Source organism: Sus scrofa, chromosome 7 (assembly GCF_054392235.1).
Source record: "Sus scrofa isolate SSC_HxYL_T2T_F1_AM1 chromosome 7, Sscrofa_HxYL_maternal_Yorkshire_Landrace_v2.0, whole genome shotgun sequence".
In the NCBI taxonomy this organism is placed as follows: domain Eukaryota; kingdom Metazoa; phylum Chordata; class Mammalia; order Artiodactyla; family Suidae; genus Sus; species Sus scrofa.
In genome coordinates this window covers 73,750,400-73,776,431 of record NC_139389.1, presented here as the reverse complement: position 1 = coordinate 73,776,431, position 26,032 = coordinate 73,750,400, and the positions used below count along the sequence as shown (strand labels likewise).

Sequence of the window (26,032 nt, the reverse complement as noted above, 5' to 3'; positions counted from 1 at the left end):
TCTTGTGGTGCAGTGGATTAAGGATCTGGCATTGTCACTGCAGTGCCTTGGGTCACTGCTGTGGCTTGGGTTCAATCCCTGGTCCGGGAACTTCCATATGCTGCAGGTGGGGGAAAAAACCCCAAACCACAACAACCTCCCCACCCCAAACTCCAGACACCTCACCACAGAAAACACAAAGATGGCAAATAAACTTGTGAAGAGATGCTTCACATCAAATGCCATCAGGGAAAAGCAAATTAAAACAAGATAACACTCCAAGCCTGTTACAATGGCCCAAATCCACAATTCTGACTATGCCAAATGCTGGTGAGAATGTGAAGTAACAGGTGAACTCTCATTCATTGCTGGTGCCAATGCAGTGAGACAGCCGCTTTGGAAGACAGTTTGGAAGAACTAAACACGCTCTTGCCAAATGATCCAACAATTGTGCTGCTTTGTATTTATTACTAAAAGGGGTTGAAAACTTATGTCCACACAAAAACCTGCACACCATATTTACAGCAGCTTTATTCATAATCATTAAAACTTAGAAGCAACCAAGATGCCCTTCGGTAGGTCAGCATATTCAGGAGGATAAATACACTTGGTGTATCAAGGCAAAAGAATGTTATTCAGTGCTGAAGAGAAATGAGCTATCAAGCCATGAAAAGACTTAGAGGAAACGTAAATGCACATTTCTTTTTTTTATTTTTAGGGCCGCACCTGCGGCATATGGAGGTTCCCAGCCTAGGGGTCAAATCAGAGCCGTAGCAGCTGGCCTACACCACAGCCATAGCAACATCAGATCCAAGCCAAGTCTTCGACCTACACCACAGCTGAAAGCAAGGCCAGGTCCTTTACCCACTAAGCGAGGTCAGGGATTGAACCTATGTCCTCATCAATGCCACTTAGATTGTTTCTGCTGAGCCTCGAGAACTCCCGTAAATGGACATTTCTAAGTGAAGAAGCCAATGTGAAAAGACCCAACTATATGAAAAGGCAAACTAGAGAAGGCAGGAATTTCTGTCGTGGCTCAGTGGTTAACGAATTGGACTAGGAACCATGACGTTGTGGCTTTGATCCCTGGCCTCACTCAGTGGGTTAAGGATCCAGCAGTGCTATGAGCTGTGGTGCAGGTCACAGACATAGCTTGGACCCTGCATTGCTGTGGCTGTGATGTAGGCCGGCAGCTACAGCTCTGATTAGACTCCTAGCCTGGGAGCCTCCATGTGTTGCAGGAGCGGCCCTAGAAAAGGCAAAAAGACCAAATAAAAAAAAAAACTAGGGAAGGAAATTACAAAATCAATGGGGGATAGGAGGAAGGCGAATGAATAGCTGGAGCACAGAGGATTTTTAGGGCAGTGAAACTATTTTGTATGATACTTAATGACAGATACATGTCATTATACATGTGTCCGAAGCTCAAGAAAGTATAAGACCAAGAGTGAATGCTATTGTGAACTAAAGTCTTTATCACTGGGCTTCTGCACTCAGCAAAATTATCTTGAGAGTAATCCATTTTGTTGTGTGCATACATAGTTTATTCCTTTTTATTGGCCGAGTAGCATTCCTTTATATGAATATACCACAATCTGTTTATCCATCCACCGCTTCACTGGTAGACACTTGGATTGTTGCCAGTTTTCAGCTATCACAAATATAGCTGCTATGAACATCTGTGGAAACACATAGTTTCAAATACCTAGGACTAAAATGACTGGATCATATAGTAGATGTATGTTTGTTTATGAAATTGCAAAACTTTTCCAAAGTATTGTATCATGGTCCCACTAACGGTGTGTGACAATTCCAGTTGCTATAATTTCTTTTTTTTTTTTACTTTTAGGCCTGCACTGGCGGCATATGGAAGTTTTAAGGCTAGGGGTCAAATTGGAGCTACAGCTGCCAGCCTATTCCACAGCCATAGCAACTCGGGATCTGAGCCATGCCTGCAACCTACACTACAGCTCAAGGCAACATCGGCAACATCGTATCTTTAACCCACTGAGTGAGGCCAGGGATCAAACCTGAGTCCTCATGGATGCTAGTGGAGTTCATTACCACTGAGCCATGACAGGAATTCCCCATTGCTATAATTTTTGCCAGAATGTTTTAATTTTAGCCTTTTTTTTTTTTTTTTTTGTCTTTTTTTGCTATTTCTTGGGCCGCTCCCGCAGCATATGGAAGTTCCCAGGCTAGAGGTCGAATCGGAGCTATAGTCTCCGGCCTACGCCAGAGCCACAGCAACGCGGGATCCAAGCCGCATCTGCAACCTACACCACAGCTCATGGCAACGTCGGATCGTTAACCCACTGAGCAAGTGCAGGGACCGAACCCGCAACCTCATGGTTCCTGGTCGGATTTGTTAACCACTGAGCCATGACAGGAACTCCTGGATTTACTTTTAAAGCCGTGTTCTAAAAACTTATCTATTGACAACTATACATTATAATAAAACAATAAATTTAAAATCTTCAAAAGTAAATTAATTTTATCCCTGCTCATCCAGTGTAAATAGTTTATAAGATAGTCTGATTTAAAATAATTTGATATGGACAATGTATCTGTAAGAACTTAAGTCCTCAAAGTTAAAAGGGTTATTTATAATTTGATAAGGAATAAGTGTTCAAAGCACCACTGTTCAGATGGGAATTTTCTGTATAACATCTCAATTCATAAATTAACACAGAATTTGGCATATCTGAGCCACTAAGTTCTCAGTGCTTTTTAGATACTTTTGTTGAACACTTATCTTTTTTTCTTTGGCTATGCCAAGGCACAGGGAAGTTCCTGGGCCAGAGCTCAAAGCTGCACCATAGCAGCAACCCAAGCCACCGCAGTGACAGCACTGGACCCTTACCCCACTGCGCCATAAGAGAACACCTAAACACTTTATTTGATTAGTAAGAGTTTTAGTTCTGTACACAGATTTCCAAAAAGAAATTTGAGAAGCCTTAAAATATTCCCGCTGTGGCAAAAACGGGATTGGTGGCGTCTTGGAAGTGCTGGGACCCAGGTTCAATCCTCAGCCTGGCGCAGTGTGCTAAGGATCCAGTGTTGCCTCAGCTGTGGCTTAGGTCAAAGCTATGGCCCAGATCTGATCCCTGGCCTGGGAGCAGCCAAAAAAGAAAAAGAAAAACAAAAAAAAATCCTTATTTTATGGTTCTCTCACCTTCAATAGAGGACTTAGATAAACTAAATTAGGAATCCTTTAGCTGTACTTTTGTTTTTGCAGGCACTTTACCTGGTTAAATATACCAAATTCAACTAAAAAAAAAAGTTCCAAACTGTATCAGAAGTTTAGAGAAAACTTCTATGTGAGGTTCCCTGACCTACAAACTACCTATAAAGGAAGAAAAAGAAAATTCACGCTGGAAAATATAATTTAAAATCAAGAGACAGGAGTTCCTGTGGTGGCTCAATGGTAATGAACCCAGCTAGTATCCATGAGGATGTGGATTAAATCTCTGGCTTCTCCTGGGTTAAAGCATCTGGCGTTTAAACAAAACAAAACAAAGCAAAACAAAACAAAACAAATACCAATCAAGAGATAAATCATCTTTAACAATCTTAAGTGTGGAGTTCCCATTGTTGCTCAGCAGATTAAGAGCCCAACTAGTATCCATGAGGATGTGGGTTCAATTCCTGGCCTCATGGCATTGTCAAGAGCTATGGTGTAGGTCGCAGATGTGGCTTGGATCTGGTGTTACTGTGGCTGTGGGGTAGGCTGGCATCTGCTGCTCCGTTTTGACTCCTAGCTGAGAACTTCCTATGCCACAGGTCTGGCCCTAAGAAGAAAAACAACAACAACAACAAAAAAAAACAACCTTAAAGTCTAACAGCCTTTAAAGAGATGATGTCTTTTTATAAAACAGCCCATTTTTTATTATTTTATTTTTTGTCTTTTTGCCATTTCTTGGGCCACTTCTGCAGCATATGGAGGTTCCCAGGCTAGGGGTCTAATCAGAGCTGTAGCTGCTGGCCTATACCAGAGCCACAGCAAAGCAGAATCCAAGCCGAATCTGCAACCTATACCACAGCTCATGGCAACACTGGATTCTCAACCCACTGAGCAAAGCCAGGGATCGAACCCGAAACCTCATGGTTCCTAGTCGGATTTGTTAACCACTGAGCCAAGACGGGAACTCCTAAAACAGACCGTTTTTTAAAAACAATGAATACATTACCTTAGCAGCTTGAGATTCTCTTAAGTAATATTTTAAAAGGTCAGAAAGTTTGAGGTCCTCATCAGCTGACACTCGTGCTTCTATTTTCTGAAAAAGGGAAAAAACTGGGATTTAATCAATCTTTATATACTACATCCAGTGTTTTCTTTCTTTCTTTCTTTTTTTTTTGCTTTTTCGGGCCGAACCTGCAGCATATAGAAGTTCTCAGGCTAGGGGTCAAATCAGAGCTGTAGCTGCTGGCCTACGCCACAGCCACAGCAACACAGGATCCGAGCTGCATCTGTGACCTCACCACAGCTCACAGCAACACCAGATCCTTAACCCACTGAGAGAGGCTAGGGATTAAACCTGCAACCTCATGATTACTAGTTGGATTCGTTTCCTCTGCGCCACAACAGGAACTTTCAGTGTTTTCTTAATTATTGTAAAACAACAACAACAACAAAAAAACCCACAAGGTTATAAAAGTAACTATAGTTATCAATTCCTATTTAATCTAAGTCTCCTTCCCTCCTTCTATTGGCCTGTTACTTTTCTTTGTAACTGACAAAAAACGAATAGAAAAAAAATGAGATCAAACGAAATTAGTGAATTTACAGGACTCTGTATTTGACTCAAGTTCTTGGCTGTAATGAGTTTCAATATCATCTTTCAGTTTCACTTCTCTTTTCTCTCTATTCATTTCAACAGCAACTGCTACGTACACATGATTATAAAGTAATAAAGGCTGGCGAGAGTAGTAGACTACCAATTCTCCTGCTGCAGATAATGTTTTGACATTGTTTTCTGGTTAACAAAATGTGCCTGAAGAGACCAAAGAGTAATAAACAGATGTGGGTATTAGTCTGAGTTGGGATGAAGTTGGAAAGTAGCCATGTCAGACTAAAAAGATAAGAACTCTTCATTCAGTCTAAAGAGAGAGAGGATAAAGAAGAATGTACTGTCAACTAAATACAACAAGGGGAGCTCCCATTGTGGCTCAGCGGAAATGAATTCAACTAGGAAGGAACCATGAGGTTTCTGGTTCAATCCCTGGCCTCGCTCAGTGGGTTAACGATCTGGTGTTGCTGTGAGCTGTGGTATAGGTCTCAGACACAGCTCGGATCTGGCGTTGCTGTGACTGTGCCATAGGCCAGCAGTTATAGCTCTGACTGGACCCCTAGCCTGGGAATCTCCATATGCTGCGGGTTCGGCCCTAAAAAATAGACAAAAAAACCCATAACCCCCCCGCTCCCAAACAACATGGGAACCTTGTTTGGATCCTGACTCAAACAACGTCCACCATAAAAGCCATTTATGAGACAACTGGGAATGTCTATACACTAGGTATTGATGACACTAGGGGGATAACATAATTGTATTGTCATATTAAAATTGATTCTTCTCTTTTAAAAAGAGAGAGAGATGTGAACAAAGGGCAAAAAACAATATGTACTTGGAATAAAAGAAATTTAATGTAGCAAATATTAATATTTAAAAAATCTGAGTGACACACGTGCAGGAATTCTTTGTACTATTCTTGCAACTTTTCTGTAAGTCTGAAATTGCTGTGAAAATAAAAAGTTTTTAAAAAAAAAACCTACATATTCATCAGAACGACTAAAAGAAAAAAGATACCAAATATTACAACTTTGTGCAGCAGCCCTATGCTCACATTCATTCTAGTGAGAATGTAAGTTGGTACAATTACTTTTGGAAACAGTTTGCAGTATCCACAAAAAATTTTCACATGGATAGCCTATGACCTACCAGGTCCCCCCCTAGTTATATACACACAACAGAAATGCACATTTATGTTCAGATGAAGATAAGAATGGTCTTAAGCAGTACTCTTTGTAAAGAGACCCAAACTAGAAACTATCCAAATGCCTACCAGTAGAACAGCCTACACCACAGCCACAGCAACATCAGATCCAAGCCATGTCTTCGATCTACACCACAGCTCATGGCAGTGCTGGATCCTTAACCTACTGATGAAGGCCAGGGATCAAGCCCGTGTCCTCATGGATGCTGGTCAAATTCATTTCTTCTGGGCCACAACAGGAACTCTGTTGGGCCCTTTTAAATACAGTTCCTCTCCTTCCATTAAGAAGTAGGGTATGTGGAGTTCCCTTCGTGGCGCAGCAGAAACAAATCTGACTAGGAACCATGTGGGTTCGATCCCTGTTCTCGCTCAGTGGGTTAAAGATCTGGCGTTGCAGTGAACCGGGGTATAGGCTGCAGATGCAGCTTGGATCTGGCATTGCTGTGCTGTGACGTAGGCCGGCAGCTGTAGCTCCGATTCAACCCCTAGCCTGGGAACCTCCACATGCCGCAGGTGCGGCCCTAGAAAAGACAAAAAGACAATCAATCAGTCAATCAATCAATAGATAGCAAAAAAACAAAAGTAGGGTATGTGTCCTTTCTCCTTGAACCTGGGGTCTAAGACCACCAGTGAGGCTATGCCAATGTTCAGACTCAGGCCTTTATGGAACTAGCAGCTTCCACTTCCCATCACTAGGGATGCTCGCTTTTGGAATCTCTTTACCACACTGTGAAGAAGTCTAAGCAGCTCCATGGAAAGCCACATGTAGGTGTTAGAGCTAATAGCCCTAGCAGAAGTTCCAGCTGATAGCCAGTATCAATCCTCAGACACGAGTGCCTTCAGATGATTCCAGGCCCTGGCCTTCCTATCCCCTGCCCATTGAGGCTTTAGACACCTTAGATCAGAGACAAGCCACCACCATCTCTGCTGTGTCCTTTCTGAGCTCCTGAACTAAAGAGTTCACCAGCATAATAAAATGGCTGCTGTTTAAAGCTATAGATTTTAGGGTGGTTTGTTACACAGCAATAATAACCAGAACAACATGCAATTACTAAAGGAAATAAGAATTGCAGGGCTAAAAAAAAAGTATCACCCAGATCTCCTCATGAGAAATGCTTGCTTCAAGGAGCATAGTTGACTTATAGCTCCAACTGCAATACTTCTGGATCTGGAACCATGTTCATAGCAAGGTTATGTTCTATCTTCCCCTCCTGGCCCCCACTGCACCCAGCCAATGACAGAGCACAGGCCCTCATACCAGCTCACTCCTGCCTGATGCACAACTCCTCTAACGGGCAGCTCTGGCTCAGGGAGGTCCCTCTGACACAGACAAAGCTTTCTTAGAAGTGTGCTATGCTCTGAACCTCATTCTACCCAGCCCTCCTTCCTCCTCCTCTTCTTTCGCAGGTGCAGACCTGCACTGTGATCTGAAGCCTCCTCCTGTCTACTCCTGCTCCTACCTCTTTGTTCTTCACAATAAATCCCTTGTACATCTAATCCCAACTTAACACCTGCTGCTGCTGCTGCTTCTTTTTTTTTTTTTTTTTTTTTTTTTTGTCTTTTTGCCATTTCTTGGGCCGCTCCTGCAGCCTGTGGAGGTTCCCAGGCTAGGGGTCGAACCGGAGCTATAGCTGCTGGCCTATGCCAGAGACACAGCAATGCAGCATCCAAGCCGAGTCTGCAACCTACACCACAGCTCACAGCAATGCCAGATCCTTAACCCACTGAGCAAGGCCAGGGATCAAACCTGCAACTTCATGGTTCCTAGGTGGATTCGTTAACCACTGAGCCACAACAGGAAATCCCAACACCTGCTTCTGAAAGAACTGACACATAAGGCTATTTTAAGAATGATTCCTATTCTTTTGATGTAAACACGCACATAAATACAACAACTGCATCTTCTCAGAAAACCGTCACTGGTACAAATATCAAAAGCAGAATAATGGGCTATACCGACCCAGTATAACATTTACATACTTAAGAACTTTTTCCTTCGTGAGAGAATATCTCCTTTTCTTCCACTTGTCTCTACTACACATAATTCAACTGACAAGGTCATGATGAAATCAGATTTCTACAATGGACTAGCCAACACCACTCTAAGCTAAGTACCACTAAACATCTAATAAATATTTTCACTACTCTGTTGACTGATTAAAGTGTTAAGGTTTTTTGCTTTTTAAGGCTGCACCCATAGCAGATGGAAGTTCCCAGGCTAGGGGTCAAACTGGAGCTACAGCTGCCAGCCTACACCACAGCCACAGCAACGTGGGATCTGAGCTGCATCTTGACCTACACCACAGCTCACAGGCAGTGCCAGATCCCCGACCCAATGAGTGGAGCCAGGGAACAAACCCGCATCTTCATGGACACTAGTCAGATTCATTTCTGCTGTGCCATGACAGGAAGTTCCAAATGTGTTAAATATTTTTTAATGATCATAATGACCATAAACAATATGACTCCTGAAAACCAAGACTACATCAGTATTAAATTACTACTACTATGAATGTAAGTTTTCTGTGGTTGTATACTTGCCTTATATTGTTATAACTCACTTTTAAACCAGTGTGTCATGAGGGGATTGAAAGTAATGTAATGCTTGGTAAAGTTACAACGAATCCAAGACTTTCTTTTAGCTTACAAAGCTCCAGGATAGATGATTCTTCATAAAAACAAATCCAATCTCCTAATGAACAAATTTTCTGATCAAGAATATGAGCTTTTATACATATACCAAAATGCAATAACAAAAACTGAGTTTCTTAAAAAACTCTCGTATTTTCAAATCTAAATCTGCCTCTTTATCCTTCTAGAGTATAATTCATCTTCCTCAATAAAGTTAAACACTACTATACATAGAGATTTCGATTCCCAAAGGTTAATTAATAGTACTTACTCTTGTTTTGTCAAACAGTTCTGAAACTTTAAGAAAAAACCTGAAAGGGAAAAATATTTCATCATAAGCTATCTTAGAAATAATTTCCTATTTCAAATGTTCAGAGACTATGGCCCAAATCATATTAACAATGAATGTTTTAATCTCTTCACAGATATTTAATGGTTTTGTTCACTGCAAACTTCATTTAGTTCAACAAAAATCTCTCTATATGCCCACCCATAACAGATTCATTGTAACATATTGTCACAGAAAATCTTCCCATATCAAGGTAACAGTCCCATACATTAAAAACTTAAAAAATGTGTCTGGATATTCTTTAGTAATATGGCACATAATACTAAATAAAGCCTATACCCTCAAATTATTAAAGTATACAACAATCACATGTAAAGAGACAAAAAGCTGACTTAAAAGGAAAACACTCTAGCTGGAAGAATTCTTGAAGCTATCTGATATAGCTATGTTTCAAAATATTTTTGGCCACACTAGTGGCATGCAGAAGTTGCCAGGTCAGGAACTGAACCCGAGCCACAGCAGTGAAAACGTGGAATCCTTAACCCACTGGGAATTTCCAGAAATGAATAATCTCTATTTTTATCTCAGAATTCACCTTGACTTTTAATGAAAAAACCTATCTCTTGGAGTTCCTGTCATGGCTCAGCTATAATGAACCCAACTAGTATCCATGACCATGTGCGTTTGATCCTTGGCCTCATTCAGTGGGTGAAGGATCCAGCGTTGCCATCTGCTGTGGTGTAGGTCACAGATGTGCTGTGGCTGTGGCATAGGCCAGTGGCTGCAGCTCTGATTCAACCCCTAGCCTGGGAACTTCAATATGCTGCAGGCGTGGCCCTAAGAAGCAAAACAATAAAACCTCTCTCTCAAATGCTGACACCAACTAAAATATCCCAATGCTAAACTAATAAAAGACATTATGTAAAATACGCAACTATAGATAACATTATAATTGGGTTAGGGAAAATACTATTGAAAGCTAAAATAAATTTTATGAATTTCACTTCATTAAAAATAAATTTCTTTGACAGGCTTTTGTCACAAATGACAAGATTCACAATTTCCCTTCTTATCAAAGACTTAAGAACTAATTCTTTGGGAAGGCAGTATGTTAATTAGTGTACACTATGGTGCCTTGTTTTGTTGAAAAATTGGATCTGACACATCTACTGAGGCAGGATATACTCTTATCCTATTTAAGTTTAAGGATGTGGTTTAGAAAAAGGCATGGACTATGAAAGTAGTTTTCCATTTAAAATTTTAAAAATATCTTTGAATTATTTTTCTTTTATTAAAAAATATTTTTCAATGAAGAGCTGGGTTTAAACAACATTACAGAAGCAACAAATTATTTATGGCTAGATTAAAACTTGGCTTCCAATGATATATATATTCTAATTCCAAAACAGCATTTCTTATTTATAATGAACTTAAAACCTAAGAACGTTTCTCTCTCGCTCTCACACACACATACACAAGCAAATTGGCAAATTTTCATCAAACATAACATTGTAAATGTTAAAATTATATTCACTAAGATCAGTTTTTATTTATCAGATTTAAAAAAATAAAAGAGAAAGGGAAGAGAAAAATGACACCGACCTAAGTTTACAAAGAAGCTCCTTATTATCAATATGTTTTGACAAAAATATTCCAAAATGCCTGCTGGGTCAGAAGTATTGTGTGTGCCCGAGCTGCCAACAAAAATTTTGTTTTATTTAATGTTTTAAATCATAATTCTTACTTGCATATATCTGTAGAATCCTGAGTTCCTAAAGCATATAATGAAGAACCAATTCTATTGTAATCATCTGCAGCACCTATGGAAAAAGTTTTAAGAATTTAATATATTTATTGACTGATTACAAAATAGTTACTGAATTCCTACCTGCCCAAAAATGTGTATGTAGTATGAGATACCCAAAATGTAGTCAGAGAAATGACAAGAACTATAACACAATGTGATGAATATTATATTAGAAGTAGGTATAAACTATTTTGGGAGCAGGGGAAACGTGATCCCCTGGAGGAGGTCAGGGAAGGATTTAGACACCACAGAAAGAGTTGGAGCTTGTAGGATAAGCCAATATTTACTAGGCAAAGTGGAGGAGAGAGCATTCTGGATAAAGGCCAGGGAGACATAAAAAAGCAAGGTATATTCAGAGAGCCTTCTGGGATTATGCACTGCAGGGTACAGAGGGGAGTGGACAGAGTTGAAGATGGAACAATAAATAGGAAGCATCTTGGGGAAAAAAAGGTTTTGTAAGCCATGATGAAGTTCAGATTTATCTTGCGGTAATGGGTATTATGAAACATTTTAAAATCCTAGTAGTGGTGAAATCAACATGATAAAACTTAATTTTTAATTTATTTTTTTATTTTATTATTATTTTTTTTTGTCTTTTCTAGAGCCACTCCTTGCGACATATGTAGGTTCCCAGGCTAGGAGTCTAATTAGAGCTGTAGCCGCCGGCCTACACCAGAGCCACAGCAACGTGGGATCCCAGCTGCGTCTGCAACCTAGACCACAGCTCACAGCAACACAGGATCCTTAACTTACTGAGCAAGGCCAGGGATCAAACCCACAACCTCATGGTTCCTAGGTGGATTCGTTAACCACTGAGCCCCGACGGGAACTCCAATGCCGAATTCTTAACCCCCTGAGCAAGGCCAGGGATCGACCCCATGTCCTCATGGATACTAGTCAGATTCGTTACTACTGAGCCATGACAAGAACTCCAGCACAATACTCTTCCTAGGGCTCACCCCACAGGACAATGCCCTTGTGGAGCAAAGATTATAATTTCAGAAAAAGAATAGTATAGTGCAATGGTTAAGAGCATGAACCTGAAACCAAACTGTCCAATTCCATCTTCCCAATTTACCAGCTGTATGACCTTGGGTATATCACTTAAACTTGTCTGTGCTTCAGTTTCCTCATCAGGAAATAGGGATAATAATGGTACCAACTTGATATAATTATTTGGAGGATTAAAGGAGTTAGTAAAGGGTACTATATACCTGGCACATATATGTACAGAACTACACAAATACTTGCCATTATTAATGAACTCCAAGACGTGCCTACTTTATGTGGAAACTCCCATTTACATTAGCAGTGTTTTTACGTGGCTTTTATGTGTTTATCCCCAAACAAAACAGTAATCCCCAAACTATACTTTCTTACATTGCACAAAATTACATTTTACTGAAAATGCTAAAATTTGGTGACAATTTACTTATTGCTAATCAAAACAGCTAAAAGGCTTTTTTTTTCTTACTTTTAGGATCACACCTGCAGTATACAGAAGTTCCCAGGCTAGGTGTCTAATTGGAGCTACAGCTGCCATCCTATGCCACAGCTGTAGGAATGCAGGATTCAAGCTGCATCTGCAACCTATTTAGCAGTTTTGGGCAACGCCAGATCCTTAACCCACTGAGCAGGACCAGGGATCAAACCCGTGTCTTCACGGATACTAGTCAGGTTACCACTAAGCCATGCTGGGGACTCAAAATATTTACTATTTTAAAGTAACAGCATTAAAATCATTATACGTTAATATTTCAAATAAAAAATAAATATACATACATATATATATTTTTTAATTAGTAAGCATAGTAACTGTTGGATTTTTACCAATCTCTTTCATGTCTGGATTAATATAAGATAGCTCCATTCTCTTAAATTGCTTTTGCATTCAGTCTGCTGTGATGCACTGTTTTTGCTCAAGTATGTGGAGAAAAATCTAGCCTCAAACAGATAGGTAGCTGGAAACAGAAAAGGTGTCTTACTAATATTTTCAGATACTCAACAAGCAGTAATTTCCTCAGGGTCTAGTTGCAGTGGGGAATCTAAAATCCTATTGATGAATTTTGTATACTCTATTATATTAAACTCCAATGGTATATGTGATATTTATCCTAAGAACATAAGGTTGGTTTAATATCTGAAAATCAATCAATTAACCATATTAATAAACTAAAAAAGAAAAGCCATATGGTTATCTCAATTGTTGCAAAAAGAGCATCTGATAAAATTCAACATTTACTGCTGACTTAAAAAAAAAAAAAATCCTCCCAGAAAACTAAGAATTTAAGACAATGTTCTCAACCTGATAAAAGGCATCTGGGAAAAAACTATACCTTACATCATAATTAATGGCTTAAGACTAATGCATTCCACATAAAGTAAGGAACAAGGTCGAAGTGCCTGCCCTCATCACTTCTATCAGCACTGTACTGGAGGTATAGCTATAGGACAATGAGGCAAGGAAAAGAAAGAAATAGCATCCAAATTGGAAAGGAGGAAATGTAACTGTTTTTATGAGCAGATGATCATGCATGTAGAAAATCCTAAGGAATCTACAAAATAGTTAATAAAACTAACAAGTGAGTTGATTTAGAAAGGTTGCAAGACATAAAATCAGTATTGAATTACAGTGTATTTCTATATATTGGCAAAAAATAACCAGAAACTGCAAAGTAAAAAATATATCATTTACAATAGCATCAAAAGTTAATCAGGGATCTAACTAAAGATGTATAAGATCTGGGCGAAAGAAATGATACAACATTGCTGAGAGAGAGAGATAACTAAAACGGAGAGATATAACCATGGAGAGATATAACTATGTTAATGGAGAGATATAACCATGTTCACGTATCAGAAGAACCATTACTGTTAAGATGTCAATCCTCCCTAAACTGATCTATAGATTCTACACAATCCCAATCAACATCCCAGCAGGCACTTTTGCAGAAAGTGACAAGTTGATTCTAAAATCCATATGAAAATGCAGAGAACCTAGAGGCCAAAACACTTCAAAAGAGAATAATCACTTATATCTGGAGTATGATATATGGCACAAGTGAACCTATCTACAGAAAAGAAACAAACTCATGGACATGCAGAACAGACTTGCGGTTGCTGAGGGGGAGGGAGTGGGATGGACTGGGAGTTTGGGGTTAGTAGATGCAAACTACAGCATTTGGATGGATAAGCAATGAGATCCTCCTGTGTAGCACAGGGAACTATATCTAATCACTTGTGATGGAAAATGATGGAGGATAATGTTAGAAAAATAATGTGTATGTATATATATAACTGGGTCACTTTGTAGTAGAGCAGAAATTGATAGAACACTGTTAAGTCAACTACAATTAAAAAAAAGAAAAAGAAGAATAAAGTTGGTAGACTTAACACAAGAAAAGATGTTCAACATCATCAGTCATTAGGGAAATGCATATTAAAACCACACTAAGACACCACCACTGGCCTATCAGAATGCATAAAATTTAAAAGACTAATTAACTTTGTGGGCAAGGATGTGCAACTGGAACTCTCATGTATAACTGGTGGGAATGAAACATGGTACAATCATTTTGGAAACAAGTTTGGCAGTTTTAAAAAAGTTAATTATTTGGAGTTCCTGTCGTGGCGCAGTGGAAACAAATCCGACTAGGAACCATGAGGTTGCGGGTTTGATCCCTGGCCCTGCTCAGTGGGTTAAGGACCCAGCGTGGCCATGACCTGTGGTGTAGGCTGCAGACGCAGCTCAGATCTGGTGTTGCTGTGGCTGTGGTGTAAGCCGGTAGCTGTAGCTCCGATTAGACCCCTAGCCTGGGAATCTCCATACACCAAGGGTGTGGCCCTAAAAAGCCAAAAAAAAAAAGTTAATTATTTACTCACATGTGACCCAGCCATTCTACTCTAGGTATTACCCAAGAGAAATGGAAGACTTACATATAGATGGTTCATGTCAACCTTATTTGAAATAGCCAAAAGCTAGCAACAATCCAAATGTCCACCAACAGCTGAATGGATAAACAATTATGGTATATCCACACAATGGAACACCACTCAGCAATAAAGAATGAATTACTGATACTCACAACAAATGGATGAATTTCAGGATAACTGTGTTGAATTTCAAAGTCAAAAAATAAGAAGTATGATTCCATTTATATAAAATTCTAGAAAATGCAAACTAATTTATAGAGACAGAAAGCAAAGCAGGGGTGGCCTGGGGACAGGGGCAGGAGGGAGGGATTGCAAGGGGTCACAAGAAAACTTTTGGTGGTGATAGTTCATTATATATATATTTGTATTTTTTTTTAGTTCATTATATTGATTGTAGTGATGATTTCATGCATATGTCAGAACTTATCTATCCAACTCTATACTTTGAACACTGCAGCTTATTGATATCAATTATACCTCAATAAAGCTGTTAAAAAAAAAACAAACCCATTAGTCAATCTTGCACTTTAAATGAATCTTTTACATACATGATTTTGATCATTTAAAAATACTGTTTCAATAAATCACATAGCTCTTCCAAATGTTGATACATTTCAGCATATAATATAAAAAATATCTCACTATTATCATCAGACAAATCTTTAATTACTGGGAAGCAAGGTTATGGTGAATGATATAAGTTTTCCAAAATTCTAATTATTGCTGGAAAACGTAACTCTTATCACTATCAGTGAACACTGTCAGTTGTTTTCCTTGAAGTATCAGCCTCATCTAATTTTTAAGAAAATATCTACCAAATACTCAAGCCCGAATAATCAGTTTGTCAGCTGTTCTTTGAAGTAAAAAGGGTGTTTTATGAAAACAGCTGGTTCAGTTGCAATTCATTCACTAAAATACTTTTCTAGAGAACCATCACACTTCAGTATACAAAATACTTTATGCACACCTCCCATTTCATCACTCAGAATATTAAAAAAATACACTGAAGGGAGGAGGAGACTAACTACAAGTAATAATCTCACTGCTTCACCAAGGACATTCTTTTTCTTTTTTGGCCTTGACCCTGGTATGTGGAAATTCCCAGGCCAGGGGTTGAACAGTAGTGACAATGCAGGATCCTCAACCACTAGGCTACCAGGTAACTCTAGGAACATTGTTTTTCTCTTACTTTTTCTTTTTTTTTCTCTTTTGGTCATCCTGCAGCACATGAGTTCCCAGGCCAAGGATCAGATCCTAACATCTGCAACCGGATTCTTAACCCACTGTGCCACATGAGAACTCCACCAGGGACATTCTTAACTGAATTTTTTAAATTGCAAATGCACTGTGGGAAAGCATATGATGACTATTAGTACAGTTTGGTGCCCATGCCTTGATTTGCACTAAGGCACCAGCAATTTATCCACCACGGCTTTTGCAACATCAGTGTAAATGTCAACATGGTGAAAAAGACATAAAGCATCACAGAATTATTATGAAAATTTTGACCTCCCTCACAGACTTGCTAAAAACAGCCTTGGGATCAAGGCTTCGTAGACCAGTTTGAGAACCATGGCTCTATATCAAGACTTTTGCAAGTGGTAAATAACATAGTAACTTTATTATTATTTCATTAAAAAAATGTAAGCTTTAGTCACAGAGAAAAATCTTACTTTTGTGGGATCTTGTCATCCTATCAGATTTAGCAGATGCATCCTTAACTCGATTATGATATTCTAAAAGGAATGTTCGTTCATGCTCAAAGAAATCATCTACATCCTATGGGATCAAAAGAAAACATGAGCTTTTTTCACTTATTTGCTTTAGTCTAACATGTAAACCACTGTTACCCTTCTAATCATAAAAGATCATCAGTAAAACAGCATCGCTATCCTTGAATGATCGGATGTTATACTGATTTCACCAAGAACTTCAGACTTTAAAAACATGTGTTTTTATCTATCAAGTAAGAAAGAAATCTACAGTTTTGAGGATGAAGGCTTACTAGAGCTCCCATATGGTGCATGCTCACATGCTGTACTTCGAAATGCATTCCTACTCGTGCTCTGCCTCTACAATCCTGCTTTTCCAACAGATACAGTTCTGCCAGTGCAAGTGATCAATTGCTTTCAAGAAAAAAGGAAAAGAGGCCTGGTAGACAAGTGAAAATCTGCTTCTCTTGGTCTATTATGCATTCGCTGGGCCATTTCTGAATGCTGCCAGGCCTCAGTCATTACGGCCTTCTCTGATTGCTCTGGGGAATCTGGCCAAACCAGCCATTTGGAAGCAACCCCCCCCCCCCCCCGCCCCTTTCTGACTGCACCTGTGACATGAGGAAGTTCCTGGGCTAGGGATTGAACCCATGGCACAGCAGTGACCCAAGACACTGCAGTGACAATGCTGGAGTTTTAACCTGCTGTACCATAAGAGAACTCCCTGGAAGCAATATTCATACTAAAATTTCACTATTTTTTGGAACATAGCTAGAAATACATTAGAAATAAAAACTATGAACAGTACTTTCCTCTCTTCTAAAATGGCAATTGTTTATTTTCAAAAGCACTAGCTGAAATGATACAATTTGAGACCCACATCAAGAGAACAAGGAAGCAAAAGTTGGTACTGACAAAATATCATTTAAAATCTGTTAATTCATGTGTACTAATTTTCATAACTGTAAAACTGGGGATAAAACTAACCTGTAGAGTTATAGTGAAGATTAAGGAAATGTGGTCTAGGCTACTAAACACCACACTGTAAATGTTCAAAAATGTTACTTATTACTTTAATTAAATTATCAAATTGATAATATGGTGGCTTATACATAACAAGAAAAAAGTTCAATATTAATGTATGAGCAGCATCAAAATGGAAGTAACCTCTTTACTACACAGTAGCCACAGTAAATGCAGTGTCAACATATCAACTGACCTGTTTCTGCAAAATCAAACTATATATCAAATACTACTTTACATCTAAATTTTACTGTAGATGTATTTATAAAAACAGGCAATGATGACAAAACAGCATTACTTATCTCTTATTAATATCTGCTTGATAATGTAAACATTTTTCTGATATTATAATGGTAAAAGTTTTCAGAAAAAACAATTCTTGTACCATTTTTAGAACATCATTAAGAAAAAGGGTTATTTAGGTAAATAATTAACTTGGTATTTTCACACATATTATCTCATTCAACCTTTCCAACAATTTTGTGAGTTAGAAGCTATTACTAACCAAATTCTGAAAATAGGAAAACTGATGAAGAGAAAGAAAGGGACTTTTCCTAGGGTCATGTAGCTACTATGAGACAAAACGAAAACCTCAAGTGAACTCTTCTCACTCCAAACCTAAACCCAGGTCTGCCCCTAACACCTGAGAGATCAAGGGAAAGTGTACAAATGGAGGCAGCCCCTCTGTGTCCCCCCTGTGGCTCTGTAAGGCACCTGGAGGGACCTCATGTGTACTCGGCTGGACTTTGATTCCACCCTACACACTAATCCTCTCCCCTGTGCTTTCCCCATATCCCTCGGCCACATGTGAAGCACACACACCAGTGGCACAGTCTATACACAGGCAGAGGAACTCGAGAAAGAAGCCCATGCAGGACCCAAAAGAAGGCTTGGGATTTGGGCAAGGAAATACGGAGTTCTAGATACCTGGACAACCATCTTTTGGGGGAAAGAGGTGTGGGCTCTGGGTGGGCAAATCCGCTTGGACCTACAGACCTCTCATCCCGTGGAGAAGGGAGCACTGCTCTAAAGGGTGGAACCCAGGACAGGGGGCCTAAGAATTCTACTATCCAAACTTTTCCTTTACTCCAATATAATCTTTTGCACATCTCAATCTATCGTCCTCTTACAAGAAGTAAATTCTCAAACCAGTATCCTGTTAATCAAATAGAATCTTACCTTAATAAAATCAAAAAATAAATAAAAAACAGAAAAACATTTTAAAAAACAAATAAAATTTTACCTTTACTCCAGAAACAATTACTCCATCTGCCGATTTAACCATGTTTTTAAAGAAATCTTCAAGTTTCTCTTTTTTATTTTTTCCTCTTACACTCAACTGCAGGAAAGATAAATTTAAATTAGCATTTCTTTTAAGATTATAAATGGTAAGTAAAACCTCTTAATTCTTTGACATCAAAATAGCAATTTCAAAAGGATCCTAGTTTTTAAACTAAATGAAGTGGCAATTTTATCATGAGTATTAATGATTTTCAAATTCTGGGATGTTAAAGAGGAGTTTGGTCTCCCTCCCAAAGAGTTCAGGTTCAGGATTTCCCTTGTGGCACACTGAGTTAAGGGCCTGGCGTTGTCACTACAGCAGCTTGAGTTGCTGCTGGCGAGGGTTCAGTTCCTGGCTTGGGAATCTCCATACGCTGCAGGTGCAAGCAAAAATAATAAGGTGAGGATGCAGTGGTGAAAAATTAAAGTCTTACTCCCAGAGAATTTACATTTTAGTAGAAGGAGACAGATAACTGATACATAAACAGATTTTTAAAATACAGACACATAATTTCAGATAGTACTAAGGGCTGTGGCAATGGGATACAGTATTTGGAGGTTGAGTACTCTAGCTCAGGTGTCCCTGCAATGATACACCATCCCTCACTTTATACCTATGCTGCTCTACCCTATTATTATGATTATTATTATTATTACTGTCTTTTTGAGGGCCGCTCCTTCGGCATATGGAGCTTCCCAGGATAGGGGTCTAATCAGAGCTGTAGCCACCAGCTGACGTCACAGTCACAGCAATGCATGATCTGAGCCTCGTCTGTGACCTACACCACAGCTCACAGCCATGCTGGATCCTTAACCCACTGAGCAAGACCAGGAATCGAACCCTCAACCTCATGGTTCCTAGTCGGATTCGTTTTTTCCTGTGCCACGATGGAAACTCCTACCCAATTATTATTAAGGCCATAATAAGGGCCAGAATAAACAAACTTATAAAGGTAAGGAAGTGATAACAGCAGTCATGTGTTCTTTAGCAATCCTATTCATGAATCATTTTTATTTATTTATTTTTTGTCTTTTTAGGGCCACACCTGTGGCATATGCAAGTTCCCAGGGTAGGGGTTGAAATGGAGCTGCAGCTGCTGGCCTACACCACAGCCACAGCAACATGGGATTCTTAACCCACCGAGAAGGCAGGGATTGAACACACATCCTTATGGATCCTAGTCTGGTTCATTACTGCTGGGCCACAATGAGAACTCCATGGGTCATTTTTAGATTCTTATAATCCTTGACTAACTAATATTCTTTACAAATCCTAGTTATAAGTGACCATAGGCTAGTACCACATACCACATTTATGCCTGTGAAAGTACCCATACTCAAATGCTCTATTTCTGTGATCTTGAGTTACACTTCATAATTTTCAAAAAAATTATTTTCTCTACTACTAGACTTAGGATAGTTTAACGTCATCTCTACTAAAACAAAAAAACCAGGAGTTCCCACTGTGGTTCAGTGGAAATGAATCCGACTAGTATTCACAAGGATGTGGGTTCAATTCCTGCCCTCTCTCAGTGGGTTAAGGATCCAGCATTACCGTGAGCTGTAGGTTGCAGACGTGGCTCAGGTCCAGCGTTGCTGTTGCTGTGGCTGTGGCACAGACTGGTAGCTGAAGCTCCTAGCCACAGGAGCAGCCAAAAACACAAAACAAAACAAAACTCCAGGAGTTCCCGTCATGGCTCAGTGGTTAACGAATCCAGCTAGGAACCACGAGGTTGTAGGTTCGATCCCTGGCCTTGCTCAGTAGGTTAAGGATCGGGCATTGCCGTGATCTGTGGTGTAGGTTGCAGATGCAGCTCGGATCCCGTGTTGCTGTGGCTCTGCTGTGGCTCTGGCGTAGGCCGATGGCTACAGCTCTGATTCGACCTCTAGCCTGGGAAACTCCATATGCCACAGGAGCAGCCCAAGAAATGGCAAAAAGACAAAAAACAAAAAACAAACAAAAAAAAACCTCCAAAGGAAAAATTTATATATACACAAAATTCTTTGATCTTGATGTTAACTAACTGTAAGCAATCAAGGATTATGCTTACATTTGTTTTCTGCTAAAATCAAGTTAATCTTCTCATCCAAATATAAATGCCAAGATCTCTATCACCCATCCACTAGAGATATTTTATCTAAGGAGGTCCCCTCATGGCTCAGACCCAACTAGTATCCATGAGAAGGCATGTTCGATCCCTGGCCTTGCCCAGCAGGTTAAGGATTTGGTGTTGCTGTAAGCTGTGGTGTAGGTCACAGATGAGGCTTGGATCTGGTGTTGCTGAGGCTGTGTTGTAGGCCAGCAGCTGTAGCTCCTATTCAACCCCTAAGCCTGGGAACTTCCACATGCCGTGGGTACGGCCCTAAAAAGACAAAAAAAAAAAAAGAAAGAAAGAAAAAGAAAGATAGATATTTTTTCTAGCACCATGAATGAATACACCTTTCAACTTCAACCACCTCAATCTCTCTTTTTGCACTGTAACAGTTTTCATTCAGGGAGGGAGGGAGGAAAGTCAGCAATCAGCTCTGAAGAAGGTCAATTAAACAGATTAAGAGTAAATGATTACAATTGTAAGGAAATGACTTAAAACATCAAAAGTCCAATTAACACAATAAAAAAATTAACACACACAAAGTTAATGATTAGCCTAAAAGTAATGTGGAATTCTTAAGCTCAGCTATCTCTCTGGAATTCTCTATAAGGCTTCAGAAGACTCCAAACTCAAATTTAAGAAACACTAATCAATTTAATAACCCTGTTTCTTAAGAAATTCAGGATGAAAATCAATACCCTATGTAGTAACATGACTTACCTTAATTCTTCACTTAATCTACTTAAGTTGTACTGAAAAGTCCTTTATTTATTTACTTACTGCTTTTTAGGGCCACACCTGTGGCATATGAAAGTTCCCAGGTCAGGGGTTAAATCAGAGCTGCACCTGACCTGTGCCACAGCAACAGCCACACCAGATCTGAGACACATCTGTGACCTATGCTGTAGCTCAAGGCAACATCAGATCCTTAACCATTGAGGGAAGCCAGGGATGGAACCCGAATCCTCATGGATACTAGTCAGATTCGTAACCCCCTGAGCCACAATGGGAACTCCCAGAGTCTTTTCAATTGCCTTGAAAAATGAGAACATTACGGGGTGTGGGGAGTTCCTGTTGTGGCTCAGTGGGTTAAGGACCCAATACACTGTCCTTGCAGGTTCAATCCCCTGGCCCCGCTCAGTGGGCGCAGGATCTGATGTTGCTGCAAGCTGTGGCATAGGTTACAAGATATGGCTCTGAATGGTATGTTGCCATGGCTGTGGTATAGGCCTCAGCTTCAGCTCCAATTTGACCCCTAGCTCAGGAACTTCCATATGCTGCAGGTGAACTAAAGAACTAAATGAAACTGAGAATGATGTTTAACCAAATTGAGAATTTCAATTAAAAAAACAAAAATTTTTTTTTTAAAAAAAGGGTGGCTTAAACTTTCTTTTTTGCTTTCAAGGGCTGCACCTGCAGCATATGGAGGTTCCCAGGCTAGGGGTCTAATCAGAGCTGTAGCTGCCAGCCTACATCACAGCCACAGCAACACAGGATTTGAGCCTAGTCTGCAACCTACACCACAGCTCAGGGCAACACTGGATCCTTAACCCACTGAGCAAGGCCAGGGATTCAGCCTGCATCCTCATGGATCCTAGTCAGATTCGTTTCTGCTGAGCCCCAACGGGAACTCCTAAACGTTTTCTAATAACTCCCTGACCTTCAGCTGACTTTCAAAATAAACCCTGATCACTACTTTGATTGATTCAATACTCACATCTTGATTATATTCCAAGAAGACATGGAAATTTAAATCTTTTCTCAAAATGGGATGTGCCGCCACACGACACAGGAACACCTCATGCATTGCAACGGTCTTCTTGAATATTGCCAAATATTCACTAGAAACAATACACAAAACTAAAGGTAAGACACTGCATCAACTGGGAAATCATCTGTGACAAATTTTTTCAGCAAATACTATTTGAATTATTCTAAAAGAAAAATCAGAGATACAAAGACAAAATCCATGTAAACAAAGGTTTTAGTTGAACTGTTAATGAAATATATAAAACCCAGCTCTGAAAAGACTTCATGCTAGTTAATAGTATTTACTATATTTAAATGTTAATGTTCTTAGATTTTATGAACCTTTCTTCCTATGCAAGTTGATGTTAAAACTACAGTGGTGTTTGTTTTCAGCTCCAGAGAAAGTATACTACAAATTATATTGCACCATCTTAATGACTCTATTTCGAGATAACTACTGCTTTTAAACGTCTTCATATTAAAAGAATCAAAAACCAAACCTCAGTAAGCATATTTTCAACATTAATAATTATTTTAATTTAATGACCCAAGCAAACAAGAAAGAAACACACCAAGGAGAGACTAAAATTTTTTTTGCCACTATATCAAAGAACTGTGTTTAAAATATTTTAATATCACCAGTGAATCACAGTGATCATATAGTAATATATGTCAGTTTGGGAAGAAAGAAAAAAACACACACTCAAGAAAAAAGCCCATTATTCTTGCTTCAACTACGTGCAAGGAGGTTAAGTTCTACATACCAGCAAACCAGCAGGACCAATGTTGGGAGAAGTTTGATCTCTGTGAGGGTAGTCATTCAGTGAAGACAAAAAAGAAGGATGCAGAGGATGGAGGTAGCAGTAGAATAAACCCAAGGTTCTCTGTTATCCAACCCCTAACCAGACCACAAAAGAATCATGATCAGGGCCACTGGAAAACCACAGATTCTTCAATTATAAATGTGCTCCGCTAATTTCCAGTTTTTAGTCTTATAAACTATAGAAGTATCTCTCTGTCTGCTATAAGACTACTGCTTGCACTCAGTATTGACAGAATTCTTAAAATATCTGTCACGTTACACTTTAACAAAGATATCTATTTTGTTAATTTATCTTGTCAAGAGTTTAGCATTCTGAAAAGGAGTCTAGCAGTAGTACGAATATATGCTTAAAAACTGAAATTCAGTGGAAAGAGGAGAAAAGGAAATGCACAAAGGGGAGATATGACCAAAAAAAGAGTGATGGAGGTGATGATAATGCAAGGAAAGTTATTTCCTTGTATAACTCTCGAAATACAGAAAAACAATATGCAACAAATTAAAAATTATTTCAAATGTTTAATAAAAGGGAAAGATTTTCAGAGAATTTATTAAAAATGAAATAGAAATTATTTTAATTTTAAAGGACTTAATATATACACCCTGCATATATGAAGCTAATAATCATTTAATTAAAAACATTAAAAAAAACTATTGTCTCATTGCTTTGCTCCTATTCTTTTCCCTTCAGCCAGAGGCCAAAGGCAGAGCAAAGAGGGGGAAAATTACTTAAACACATGCACAGTTTTTTTTTGAAAAAGAAAGCAGAATATATTCAGAGTTGCTCAGTGCACACTTCTATGAGAAACAGAAGTCTTGGTAGTATGGACTTATTGAAAAAAGAGAACCAAACTGGTAACGACTAATGCCTTGTAAATAAAAAACAAAATGATTTCCATTGTGCTTTAAAAAGTCATTATTTCCCTTTCTATTATTTTTCTTTTGGATCCTGTTTTCAATTTTCAGAGTCTATTTAAAATGTGAATTTAAAGAATTTTACAACACAGACAATTATTCTATAATTTTCCTGTAGGCTCTGATCATGATCACTAACACTGGTTATATGGCTTAAACCTGCATCTTCCAGAAAGGGGCACTGTGGTGAGATGATTGAAAGAATGGGATATCACAGAGAGAGGGGAAAAAAAAATGGCATTAAAAGCAAGCACAATTAACAACAAAAATCACATACGCTTCCAGCTCCTGTTTCATCTTTGTGAATTCTTCTTTTGTCATGGACCCTTCTCCTTCTCCAAGCTTCTGCAGTTTTTCCCTTGAAGCGTCAAAATCAGGTCTTGGTGGGGCTGGAGGGATCTGTAACAGAACAAATGACTAGTTTAAAAGACTACTTTATTTCCTGTAGCAGTTATACTAGTGTCACCATAAAAAACGGTCATGTGGGAGAGCTAAAGACACCCTGAATGAACTAGATACGAAGAATATCCCAATTAAGGTTAGAAAATTTAATTAAGTCTAGAAATTAAGATCCTTGAGCTCCTTTACACCAAAGAAGAAACAGCAGAGCACTATTTTCTGGTATTAGAACAGTGGTCTCCAAACTTTCGACTGCAGATTCTTATGTGACAACCCAGAGCCCTCAAATGTATATGTGCATGAAGCTCTGACTACAAACTAAATGAATGTGTATAGCAAATATGCATACTATTTTTCAGAAGTATGCAAACGGTATGATTAGAGTGTACCAGAGGCAGAAAGCACTGACTTAAAAACAAGAGAACAAGACACAGACACAGACTAATGACTAACCTCATTCTATTTGCCCATAGTAAGGGGGAAAGTAAACACTTACTTTAAATAAAAATATAAGATCTAGAAGAGACGCATCATCCAAGGGAAGGATATAAGAAAAAAATTTATCTTAGGAAGAAGGGCTTACAAGTAAGAACTACTAAGGGAAAATGATGGAAAAGAAAGAGAGCAAGTAAGGTAAGAAGAAAAAAAGTAAGCAGGGGAAAGTTAAAATAATGACTAGAAGAAAAGGATTACATCAAGGAAAGCTATAAGAAGCACCAAGGACAAATCAGCACATTCACTGATGCCTGCACACAGCATCTACTATGTGGTAGGCGTGATGCTGAACAATAGGCATAAAAAGATAAATAAGACATGGTCTTGGAGTGCCTGCTGCGGCTCAGCAGGTTAAGAACCCAACATAGTATTCGTGAGGATGTGGATTTGATCCATGGCCTCATTCAGTGGGTTAAGGAACCAGCATTGCTACAAGCTGTGGCGTAGGTCACAGATACTGCTAAGATCCCAAGTTGCTGTGACTGCAGCTCCAATCCAACCCCTAGCCCAGGAACTTCCATATTCTTCAGCTGCAGCCCTAAAAAGAAAAATAAAGGGAGTTCCTCTTGTGGTAGTAACATGAGGATATGAGTTCAATCCCTGGCCTTGCTCGTGGGTTAAGGATCCAGCCCTGCTGAGAGCTGTGGTATAGGTCACAGACAAGGCTTGGACCTGGTGTTGCTGGGGCTGTGGTGTAGGCCAGCAGCTGCAACCCCGATTCGACCCCAAGCCTAGGAACTTCCACATGCCCTAAAAAGACACACACACACACACACAAAGACATGGTCTTGTTTTCAGGAGTGTTTAGTCTATGGGAAGAAAAAGTAGTGAAAATGCCATCAAACAAGATGAGGGGAAAAAAAGCAGAAAGAGGATGGAAAGAGAAGGCACTTTCAGGCTGGTAAACACACT

At 39.2% G+C, this 26,032-nt stretch overlaps 1 protein-coding gene across 6 annotated transcripts in view; it reads right to left on the bottom strand.

The window, feature by feature from the left end:
- Positions 1-26,032, bottom strand: part of SNX6 (sorting nexin 6) — a 48,773-nt gene that overhangs the window by 9,087 nt on the left and 13,654 nt on the right. Inside the window, 7 exon segments of one of the 6 annotated variants that reach the window (NM_001244216.1) lie at positions 4,170-4,256; positions 8,876-8,915; positions 10,638-10,713; positions 16,307-16,412; positions 18,612-18,707; positions 22,460-22,583; positions 24,504-24,625. In NM_001244216.1, the coding sequence (NP_001231145.1) occupies positions 4,170-4,256; positions 8,876-8,915; positions 10,638-10,713; positions 16,307-16,412; positions 18,612-18,707; positions 22,460-22,583; positions 24,504-24,625 (651 nt within the window). 6 annotated transcript variants of the gene reach the window in all.